The following is a 12,573-nucleotide window of genomic DNA, read 5'->3' as shown; positions in this document are numbered from 1 at the left end:
TGATAATACTTATGGGTGCTTACAGCCCATCCTCAGACTGTTGGTCATCGATGCAAACAATACATTTCACTGTATGCTTTGATATTTATTACATGTATAAAGCTAAATCTTTATCTTCAAGCTTTAGAACTTTCTTCAAAACCAGAACATCTTCCCCAGCGCCACCATTAGAGGGAAGATCATTTGAATTGATCAATTTATTTGTACTCCATGATTCCTTTATCTTCTTCCCCAACTAGTCACAGGTTCCAAGTAAATAAGCTTTTTTTTTAAAAAAAATAAAATACCTACCACTAAAATGCACCACCCATTAGCTTGAGGCTAAAAGCAGATGTTAGAGTTACAGGGATATGCAACTGGAAGCCCAGTATCCCTCTTTCAGTGTGAATGGAGTCTGCCGGTTTAAGATGGCACTACTGAAGTTGGGCAACAACTTACTGGCAGTTCATAAAGAGAAAAAACAGAACAACTAAATACCTTATCAATAACACTGGAAAATTGTGGTAAGCAATCACTGTAAACAATGAAGAGGTGAGCAAAGGAGAGGATCACCTGAGGGTCATGACAGAGTCAGAGTGAGGTCAAGTGGTAGTCAAAGTGAGGTTGGGACGTGGTCAAGACTGAGATGGGGCATGCAAAGCAGAGAAAAGTCAGGGTGGAGGAGTTTTTAGAGCTTGTCCACCCAAACCAAGAGAAGAGGTTACAGGCTAAATCATGACAGCAGGGTCCAGGCTCAGAGTGTATCGAAGCAACAAGGCCTGGGTCTTAGTGTGGAGAATGACCCAGTCTTGGACAATTTAAATATGGGCCAGATGGACTGAAAAGACAGGGTGTCAGGACCAGAGGAGAGGGTCAGGCTGCTCCACGAAGTTTGCTCCACTTGCTGCAGTGCTGAGGCTGTGAAGCTGCTCCAGGCTGCAAGCTCCACAACAAAATGTCCCCCATCACCTTCTCTGCATCTTGGGTGCTTGCTGGTTTTAAAAAAAAAAAAAAAAAAAAAAAGTGGGTTCTTTCAGGTAACACACACACAATGCAGCAGGCCAGGCAACATCTATAAGGAGGTAGTACAGTTGAGGTTTTGGGCCGAGACCCTTCATCAGGACTAACTGAAGGAAGAGCTAGTAAGAGATTTGAAAGTGGGAGAGGGACAGAGAGATCAGAAATGATAGGAGAAGACAAGAGGGGGAGGGTTCTTTCAGGTTTCTTGTTTTGTGGTGCAAGTGGACAAATTTCAAGGTTGTATAATTTATACATACTTCAAAAAATTCAAAGTACATTTATTATTGTAAAGTCAGTGCTGAGATGGCATTTAGTTTCTCTAATGTATAGGGTGGAGACACATCGCTACTAGAAGTGCAAGGTGCTCCTTCCTTCTGCTAGCCTGCAGGTCACCCTCGGGCAAGGTGTAGCAGCTGCGTAGGCCCCAGCTCGGTTCAGGTGAAGCTATGGGATTAGATGGTACATATCACAAGTCCTGGTTATGCAACTGCTGATGGCAGGCAATCACTGAAGAGTATTGGTAATGGCCAAGGTCACTCATCTTGTAAAGACACTACCTGGAAGCAGGCAATGGCAAGGCACTTCTGTAGAAAATTCTGCCTAGACCAATCATGGTCCTGGATCACCCACATCATGCCACAGCACATAATGAACAAACAAATGCACAGGAGACCAAATCAGAAGCAAAGCAGTAGAGCTTCCATGGGAAGTAGTTGGATCACGCGATAACCTAAACGGGGACAGGTGTTGCTTTGACTGCAATGTCATGCTGGAAGGGTAAACCAGAATATTATTGGTTTCCGACAGTAATCCATCAACTCTGCTCGTCTTATCATAGAGCCTCCCCCTACTCCGTTCCAACCACTTGAAGATTTGTCTACTTGCTCCTTCCAGGCAGATGATCACCACCCTCAGTACCATCCTATCCATTACCACACACAACTTTCCCCCCCACCCACACCCCTTTAAAAAAAAACTTATGCAACAAAATGTCTCATTTCCATAGTCCTAATGAAAAAGATCAGTGATCAAAAGTACCATTTCTTGCCAGATGTCCTACAGCCTAGTCAATAGTTCAGCATAGATTTTTTAAAAAAGGTAGGGAAATGTTTTTCCAAGGTCAAGCAGCAGTGGTAAAATTATAGCACACCCAAATTCCTTTCAAGTTTGGAAACTAACTCATGCAAGTTCAGTTTCATTTGAAAGCAACTGTACTAGAAAGCAGTTTGCAACTAATTCAATACTTATAACAGTGAGTTATGTTGCAATGTCAAAGTGAACCCTGCTGCACAGATTTGAGAACAGGCCAAGGACTGTGGCCAATTTTCATTCCCATTGCATATTAGATGCCCAGCAATTTGTAGATTTTTGTAAACAACTCAATGCAGTGTTCACACGAAGTTTAATACAGTTTAAATCCATTTGCAATAGAGAAGGCAGGGAATCAGAAACCACAAGAGACCAGCACTTGCATATAGAAAAACTACAGCAATCCAGAGTAATCAGTATGCATTTTATTAAACATTTAAGGCATATGGTAATACCTGGCATAAACAGCATTACATTTCATTGTAGAATCCATCTAAACAGCAGCTGCCTCACATGTACAAAAGCAGGTTTGATGAGATTAAATCAAGCAGTTAACATTTGACCTGTTCATTCCCCCACCCCCCCAAAAAAAAACTATTCTTACCTTTAACAAATTTACAGTTGCAAGACCTTTGAGCATTTCTAAATGAACTCTTCTTACAAGCTGCAGTTGAGATGCTCAGCCCTGAACAAGTTTACTGTTTAACATTTGGAATAAAACTTGTCCCTTTTTCTAATCAAGTGTTATCATCCAATCAGCATTTAAAATGGAAGTTAATATCCACCATTAAATTCCTTCAAATTCATGCCAGCAAATATCATTAGGTAATAGCGCATTTTAAAGCCAGACAACATCATTGTTGCATATTCTCTGGAAAAACCATTATACTGCAAATGTTATCAACAGAATCATCCTGTTGTGTAGAGCTAACTGCTCGTTTCTCAGCAATTTTTAAAACTGGAAAACAACACTTCAAGATGCACTATCAACTAGCCAGTCAAGGGCCAGGCCAACAGGATTGCACAAATCTTTTCTGCAATTTTACAGTTGAATTTACAATATTACTGCCAAAACTATGCTAAACAGCTAACATTTGAAGCTGGTTGAATCTCAGATCACTACTCCTTTCCCCATTTGGTAAGCAGAGTTTGCAAGGCAGGGGAGGGAAGAAGAGATGCAGAGGAATGCCTCTTGAGACCATTATACCCAACAGCACCAAGTAATAGATTTACATGTTTTCCTTAAAGATTTTGGCAAATTGCCAAAGGATACTTGCCTCTTGGTAGAATTTCAGTAGCAGAACCTCACAGAGTAGGTCCTCAGGACATAACTAGCACCTCTAATATTTGATTACTGTCACAAGGACAAAGGTTTAGTCCTCATTAGCAGCTCTAGTTGAACCATTGGATCAACTCACTTCAAAAAAAACTTTCACTAGGCAATGAATTTGGAAAAGACTAGATGTAAACAAGCCTACTCAACTTCAAATGTGAGCTTAAATGCCTCATTCAAGAAAATATGCCTCTACTTACAGTTTAAGGCTTCCTACTTCAAAAAGGAATGCTTTTCCATTAAATGCTCAGCTGAAATTCTTTCCAAAGTTATTGTCTTCATAGTTTTAGAATGAATTACCTGAAGACCCTCAGCACCCTAGGTGTATGTGAACAAAGGATTTGCAACTGTAAATCAAAGGCAGGTTTTAAGCCATATTAAGGCTGAATCCACTCTTTAAAATCCAGACAAAATGGAGAGTTCCATTGGAATGTCCTTCATAATCCTTTCCTTTGACATCAACTACTTAACTGGATACATTAAAATCACATCATATTCCAGTCATATCTAAAACTATTGGTCCCTTGGCTTTAAGTCATTGGCACATTTTCCAAGATAGAAGACAATAGTTCAGAGCTGTAGCTCAGGCTCAGTTTTAAATAAGGAAATGTATTAGGTGAATTTTCAAACACCATCTTGGTGGACAGATGAATAGATCACAAATCCATCTAGCTTCAATTGTTTATTCCACGTTAATTATTCTTGGAGACAGGGGTGGAACTGGGAAGTGAAGCTCTGACTGCAGAAACCTGCAAATTTGCCCAACTAGTTTCTAGCACAGAAGCAGAAATCTTGCTGATCATCTTTTCTCTTACCTGGGAGAACAAATATTCTTCCCCACAAACTTCTCTCAAATGCAAGAGCTAGAAGCAAAACCATTATACCATCTGCAAAATAGATAGTGCCAAGTGTAATCTCCAGATTGGACAGTGCAAGGCAACACCTTTCAAAAATGGAATGGTTCTCAATCAACCCAACACTAAGGAGTAACACAGGATGGAGGAATCTTACAGGAATTGCATCAGAAGTACAATAGCCAATAACAATACAAGTATTTTAGTTGAAGTATGATTATCAGAAGATTTGCAGTTTGCTAGCAAAGTCTGCAATTACATCGTCAACAAAACTGTTCCATGGGGCAGCAAACAAGATGCCTCTTTGGCTCACGTGCATGCGTCAACTCTAACTTGGTATTTATACACAAGGCAAAGGATTGTTTGTCCACATGGGTAATGAGATTCTTTCAGCTCTTTGGTCCCAAGTTATTATGCAAGATTGTAGACCTTGCAGATCACATTTGACAACAGAAAATCTCAGGATTTAAACCATTTTTCTACAGAATTTCCATTCCACATCATTGAAGGGCTAAAAAGGTGGCCACAATGACAACAGACAACCCCAGTGAAGTTTGTGTTCTCAAAGATCTCTGCCAAGAGCGAGATGGGACAAAAGATACAGAGGGACTTAATTTGTTGTTTCAAATTTATTTCCCCCTCTCCCAAACAGAGACAAGTATCTGAGAGTCCACAGGTAGATTAGTTGTGTTTTTTTTAAAAAAATGAATAGAACACAATGGATTTTTGAAATCCACATTGCACTGTTGGATTGAAAGTTTGGTTACCATTAGTGTAGCCCAAATTATAAGCAGAATACAATTTAGACAAACACCTTTCAATGTTCCCTCTAAGATGTGTGCATGCGGGTATCTTTTACTACTGGCGCACAAAAGAATTTGAACTGCACACAAAAGGTTGCCATTCTCTATCACGTTTGTTCCACAGATTTCTGTCTCTCGTAGGTTATTCATGGTGACATAGCTTCCCAGTACCACAAAAACAACTGGAGACAAAAAGTGACAAGCCCTCGTGTGATATTTGTTGTTTTGTTCCCTTTGGCACGAAAAGTCTGTGTGCAACTCTGGCAGTGTATCGCTGTGTGATGTGGCTAAGCAAAAAGACACATAAAAAAGCAGCCACAGGGAGTGCGGCAAGTGAAGGAACTGGATACTTAAAGCAAAACAAATGAGGGGGAGAGAGAAAGAAATAAAGAAAGATGGGCAAGACTAGTTCCAGAAAAGTTAACGTGATTGTTTGAAAATGCCAAAAATGTTTGGAAGTATGGGGTTGTATGATGAAAATGACAGAGTAATGGAGTTCATATACTGAAAGATTTAAATATTCTGCACCGGCAAATCCAATTTCAGATATTTGTGTTCCAACATTTCTGACTGATGGATGCAAAAGCTTTTAATTTATTATGCAGTCTCATGTGGCCTACTAGGCCTGGCAGTAAGTCTTATGAGGACATAGTTAAAGGGCCACAATTCACCTAAACCTTTGATCATCACTGAGGTTTAGATTTCATAAGGAATCAGAGGAAGGCAAGTCTATTTCATAGTTTATGGTGGTGCTGAAGCAATTGTCAGAACACTGATTTTGGGCTGTCACTGAATGACATGCTTTATGATAGATTGAATTGCCTCACTACGCAAACCACAGAAGTGTTTGCTTACAGAAGACAGACTAACATTACAAAGGCAATTGAGGTCAGTACATCTGTGGAGATGGCAGCTAAAGCAGCACAGCTATTAAGCGCATCTTCCCAAGTACATAAAGTTTCTACTGACACCTATTGGCAAACAATATTACCGTTATGGCACAACTGGGTAGCCAGCAAAGAATGCTGGTATAAGGATTTAGATTGCCAAAGCTGAGGCAAAGTGACATTGAACACCTGTAAAAGTAAAAAGTCAATTAAAGACTAATAAAGAGAACTGACATTTGGAAAAAAAAGGAGTAACATGTAACCAAGATGGAACATACTGAGGATGGACTGAGTGACCCTCGCTCTGTGGTTGAAAAGGCTTTGCATATTTTATCTGTTTCAGGGCACAACAATGTCTTTTGGGTGACCCTGCGGTTGGACGGGGCCACAGTGAGGATGCAGGTGGACACAGGTGCTGCAGTATCACTGGTGTCAGAGGCAGCTTACAAGGAGAAATTGCAGCATCTCACCCCAGAAGGGGCAAGGTTGACTTTAAAGGCTTTCACTGGTGAGGCTGTTCCAGTGTGGGGAGTGGTACATGTTACAGTGGAGATTAATGAGAAGAAACATCCACTGTACATTGTTAAAGGTCATTATCCTGTGTTTCTGGGCCACTCGTGGATGGAGCAACTCAAACTCAACTGGCACAAAGTGCACTTGATTGGTGGGAGTGCTGGCCTACAAGAGGTTTTGAAGAAATATGCAGAAGCATTCAACGGAGAGCTGGGCAGTATGAAAGGAATCATCGTTAAGCTGGCTGTTAAGCCCGACACAACACCCAAATGCCTGAAGACAAGACCTGTTCCATATGTCCTCAAATCAAAGATAGAGACTGAATTAGAAAGACTGGTCTAGAATAAGGTATTGGAACCAGTGTAAGTAAGTAGACAACTCCAGTGGTTCCTGTCCTAAAAAGGGATTGTTTGGCATCACCTGGGCTTCTGCACTTTTCCAGCGAGCGATGGACCAGATCCTGAGTGGGTTGACAGCGGTACAATGATATTTGGTTGACTTGCTCCTTACTGGGAAAAATGAACTCCAGCACCTACAAAACTTGGATGCTGCACTACAAAGACTCAAGGAATGTGGACTAAGGGTCCAGAAGGAAAAGCACGAGTCCTTTGAACCGTCGATTGAATATTTGGGCCATGTGATCAACAGCCCATGGCTTCACAAGGCACCAAAGGGGAAGGAAATCGTGGAGATTCCATCACCACACAAGTCAATTAAGATCTTTCTTAAGACTACTAACATACTATGCAAAGTTTGTTCCTAACCTAGCTAGCATGCTGAAAGCAGGTCATAGACATCTAATAAATCAACACACTGGCAGTGGACAGACCACCATGAAGAGGCTTCTAGAAAGGGTCAAGTTAACTTTGTCACAATCTGAAGCACTTACACACTTCAATCAGTCATTGCCCATACAGTTGGTCTGTGACTCATCACCCTACGGTGTGGGGGTAGTTATCTCACACATCATGCCTGCAGGTGAAAAGCGTCCAATGGCTTTCACATCAAGGATATTAAGCAAGGCAGAAAGCCACTATGCCCAGATTGAGCAGGAAGAACTCGCAATGGTCTTTGGAGTTAAGAAATTCCATCAATTCCTCTTTGATCGACAATTTACAGTACTGACAGATCGCTCCGTGACGTCAATTTTTGGTCCACATGTTGGGCCTTCCTTCCCTGGCTGCTAATCGAATGCAATGTCGGGCTCTGTCACTATCTGCACAACAGTATGATACAAGGTAGAGGAGGTCTGAGCAGCATCCGAATGCTGATGGACTATCCAGACTCCCCTTCGCTGTTACAGCTCCAGAGCCATCCACAAAAGAGGTCTTTTACTTGAAGGATGTATCTACAACTCCGATAACTGTGGCACATCCAGAAGCACACACGTACTGACTCTGTTCTACACAAGTGCTGGACATGGTAACTCACATGGAAAGGAGGGCCAACCATAGAATTGGAACCTTAGCAGGCTCGATGGAAGGAGCTCACTGTTCAAGCAGGATGTTTACAATTGGGCCGCTGCGTTGTCACTCCTCCACCGTTAAGAAAGCACAGCTTGATGAACTACACGCAGGCATTGTGGTGTAGTCTACATGAAAGAAACTGCACACTGCTACTTCTGGTGGCCAGGACACGATGTAACCAATGAAAAGGCCAAAGCATGCCCACATTGTCAGCGAGTGAGAAATGTTTCTCAACTTGCTCCTTGGCATCCATGGGAATGGCCTGAAGAACCATGGCAGAAGAGTCACAGATTTTGCAGAACCTGTAGAAGGCTACATGTTCTCAGTTGTAGTAGATGCACACCGCAAATGGCCTGAGGCTGCCATCATGAATAGCACTACATCTGAAAGATGAACTTGTTTTTCACCCCCCCCCCCCACCCCCTTTAGCCAGCTTGGACTTCCTCAGCTTATAAGTGACAATGGCCCACAACTCCATCTGAAGAGTTCAAGGCATTTAGGGAAGCAAATTGTATTCAGCACATCAAGTCTGCACCGTGTTACATACTGAACGTAATGTGAGGGGGCATGCTGGGTAGATGTACAAGCAAAATAAACAGCAGCACGTTTGTTCCACACCTCTCCGTCTCTCGTGTGTGTTATTCCCAGCCACGTGGCTTCCCAGTACCACAAACTCAAGTCATGTCTGGAAGAGGCTAACACTACAACCAATTTATTTAAAAAAAATCACTTTCTATATTTAAAAACAGACATTCACCTTGAAATCTGAATTAATATCTGCAGAAATATCCAAGGAGAAAGGAGAAAGAATTTAACAAAATGAGAATTCAAGGCACTGGTTTTGTATTCTGGTTTGGCTGGCAACTACGATTTGATAGGCAGAACTACATGGGTTTGTTGCCCCAGATATATGGCACCATTAGTGGAAAAAAAAAACCCCAGACATGAATACCCGAATCTCAAACAAAAGCACAAAAATCAGACCTGGTTACTAAGACTCAATTGTCCTTAATAGAACTAAGGAATGCTCAAGTGAAATCAGCTGGGAGCTGTGGAAAATCTTACAACTTTATTCAGAAGATGGAGCTTATAATGTCCAGATGTCATCTATGTTTTACCCAAAAGTTAAGACAAGTTATCAGCTCTGGTGCAGCAATAAAATGGTACTCCATTTTGAAGCACAGAAGCAAGGTAAAGTTGCTAGTACTACTGCAAACCTACAGCACTTCATGCTTGAGGTGGTGTATACGAGTTGGACAGAGCTTCAGCCCCATAAAATCATGCAACATTTTGCTGCAACTGGAAAGCTACTTGAATATGGAATAACTCATATTGGTTTCAGTGAATCAAATTCAGTGCATCAGCTTTGGCTTACATTATTAATTCTTTTAAAAAAATGTTAATCCTGGGTGTCTGCAGCAGATTTGTATTTGACTTCAAAAGATCATTTTCTCCTACATGAGGCAACGCATAGAGATAGAAGTGGTCAGACCATTTCAGAATAGATCCACTTTTAGGACTCGTAGGTTTAAGGTTTTGACAGTGAAGCTCAGATTGCAAATATGGAACTAGATTAGAGGGTGCAAGTCAATGGCTCCATGCTTCCCTCAGTGTGCCTTATACTGCTGAGGTGTGGGTGGGGGGGTGGAGAAGGATAAAGGGGTGTTAGTTTAATATTTTCTAACTAGAGAAAATAAATGGAATCCATTTTAAACAGTAGCCATGCCAAACTAGAGTATAAACCTGGCAAGTTAGTTATAACTGCACATACATTTGAACACAGAAGCAGATTAAAACCCTTGGCATCAAACTAAAGACTAAACCTGGATGTTATTCCAGATTAGACCAACACACAGGAAAGTTGCCTTTGGCAAGGTTATATTTTGGGAAAGTGGAGATATTCTATGATTTGATCATTTAAGAAGATCCCCATTGTGCAAGAGTTGGGAGCTTTAGCTTGTTCTGAGTAGGACTTGGAGCTATTCTTTTTCAAAAACAGCAGAATATTTCCTTAAGTTATAATTGACAAAGCTCAAACAGCTTCAGTAGAAACCCAAAGAGAAAGCAGCTCATTTAGAATTGAGTGGCTTCCATTTCCTCAATGATACCTTTAGTACAGGAACTTAACATTCCTCAGAATTTTACTATTCAATTATCTGTCAACCCAAATCAACTGGCCGTGAACATTACACAACCCTACAATTGTCTCAACTGGCACCTTTGGAAATTCTTAAACCATGGATTCAAACTACTAACTGAGAATGAAGTCCGTATCTCTCCAGTTTTAGGGTTCTATACAAAATTTGTTGGGGAAAAGTTTCATATTAAACTGTAGGAAGGGATGGCTGCTGTAGATAATACATCAAGTGCACCATTTGAGGAGAGCCATTTGAAGCCATTAAAAGTGGTTTGAAGGATTTTTACCATTACCCAAAGCATGCTGTCCACAGCAAACAGCTAAGACCTTGCCTCCAACTGCTTGTTAGACACCATAAATCAGTTAGTTACTTCATGGAAGGCCACAAAGACAATTCATAGCAGTGGTCTGAAAAGGACAACATGCAGTTTACTGCAAGTCAATTTCCTATGCATTTACCAGGCTTCTGACAGGACTTCATGGGTGGCGGGTAGCAAAATATAAAGGGAACAATACTAACATTACAACAGTGTCACAAGCAAGCAAACTCTCAAGTCTGGTTATAGGAGTAAATCAGTCAGGAATCACTTCCCTACTTTAGCCAAACTATCACATCTACCTTCAGGTCAAAAGAAATGAATGTTAGGAACTTTAGCTAATTCATGAGGTTATCCTCTGCCTATAGAAACACTTAATTTTCAGTTGTTTTGGCTTCAGTTGTGGCATCAGTTGTTGTGGCATCAGTTGTCTTGACTTCAGGGACCAGAATGATTTTTCCAATGTTCTTGTGCTCCTGCATATGCTTCATAGCATCACCAATCTGCAGAGGAAGAAAAATTCACACTTAGGAAATGGCACACAAAACCCAATTCATTCTGGTTAAAGATGACTACAGCGAACATTTTAGCAGAAAAAAAAAATTCTTGCCATCCAGGCAACAAGTTTTACCGATGTGCTAATATTTAACCCACGAGAAGCATGTTAAAAATAGTTGTTTGTCCTCAAGTGACAACTGCAGGTCAAGTCAAGTGCAAGTTTGTCATCTGACTGTACAACCAAACGTAGCAACATTCCTTCAGACCACACAGCTCTCAAAACATTACAGCAGTAACAAGAATTTTTAAAAAATTCAAAATGCCACCATCTACTAAGTAGATGCTTAAGGACTAGGTCACTTGAAACAAGGCAGTACAAAACAATGCCATCTTGCCCCCTATCCTGCCAGAGGAATCCCACATTGATATCAAAGTGTAATGTTGATTCAATTAAATCCAGTGCAGAAATGGAGAAAATTACCAGATGCAAAGGGCACTTTGGACCATCAAAATTCTTCAATACCATACAAGGGTAAACAAGCAGCAAAATCCCATCTCCATTATGGCAACTTAAAAGTCGATAGCACAATGGATTACTTGAAGGCAAAATTGAACCTCTAACAGTTTGCATTTTATCAACCTTAAACTGTGTCATTATAAATACTACAAACACTTAAAAGAAACATACAATATCAAATCTCTACAGATTTTATGGACAGTATTCTGACTGGCTGGACCACTGTCTGGTATGGAGACTCTAATGCACAGGAACAAAAAAGGGAAAAAAAAACCACAGACTGCAGAGGGTTGTAGACTCAACCAGCTCCATCATGGGCACAAGCCTCTCCAGCATGGAGGACATCTTCAAGATGCAGTATCCATCACTATGGACCCTCACCGTCCAGGACATGCCCTCTTCTCACTACTACCATCAGGGAGAAGGTACAGAAGCCTGAAGATACTCACACAAAAATGTTTTAGGAAAAATGCTGCAAAATGGCTGAGGAGTGGCATGCCACACAGTCTCTCTCTCTCTCTCTCTCTCCCCGCACCTTGTAAAAAGCCATGAAAAAGACATCACGGACGCATGCACACGCCAAAGTTTTAGGAACAGTTTCTCCTCTGCCATTAGATTTTTGAATGGTCCATCAACACAACCTTGCTATTCCTCTCCTGCAGTTTCCATTGCAATTTTTAATGTCTTACACTGCACTGCTGCCACAAAGCATGTCATGACATGTCCATTATAAACCTGATTTGATTCAATTCCAAAGTGCACTCCCCCCAATTAAAAACAATTGAGTTTGAATATCCATTTAAAAAGTACAAAGCAATCTTTTCGCTAGACAATATCTACAGTGTGCACTGGAAAGTCTTTTATTAGCACAATAGTAATTATGACCAGATCTGGAAAAGTTAACATTCACTTTTTTTTTTAAAAAAAAAGCACATGGATCAGCTTATCTGCTCAGAAACCTTGAAGCCACCAATAAACACACAAAATGCTGGAGAAACTCAAGTGGGTCAGGCAGCATCCATGGAGAAAAATGAACAGTTGATGTTTTGGGCAGAGACCCTTCATCAGGGCATTTGTTCACTTGCTTCCATGAGATGCTGCCTGGTCCACCGAGCTCCTGCAGCTGTGTGTTACTTCAGAATTCCAGCTTCTGAAGCCTC

General features: G+C 41.0%; 1 protein-coding gene across 1 annotated transcript in view; it reads right to left on the bottom strand.

Annotated features, from left to right (window-relative positions):
• Positions 1–2,493: 2,493 nt before the first annotated feature.
• vat1 (vesicle amine transport 1) overlaps positions 2,494–12,573 on the bottom strand; it is a 40,586-nt gene continuing 30,506 nt past the window's right edge. The window contains exon 6 of the mRNA XM_072248706.1: positions 2,494–10,901. Within this exon, the coding sequence (XP_072104807.1) occupies positions 10,773–10,901 (129 nt within the window). The 3' untranslated portion in view covers positions 2,494–10,772. The remainder of the gene's footprint in view (positions 10,902–12,573) is intronic.

Source organism: Mobula birostris, chromosome X, assembly GCF_030028105.1.
Source record: "Mobula birostris isolate sMobBir1 chromosome X, sMobBir1.hap1, whole genome shotgun sequence".
NCBI lineage: Eukaryota > Metazoa > Chordata > Chondrichthyes > Myliobatiformes > Myliobatidae > Mobula > Mobula birostris.
The sequence above is the reverse complement of the archived record's forward strand: the minus strand, read 5'-3'. Positions and strand labels throughout refer to the sequence as shown.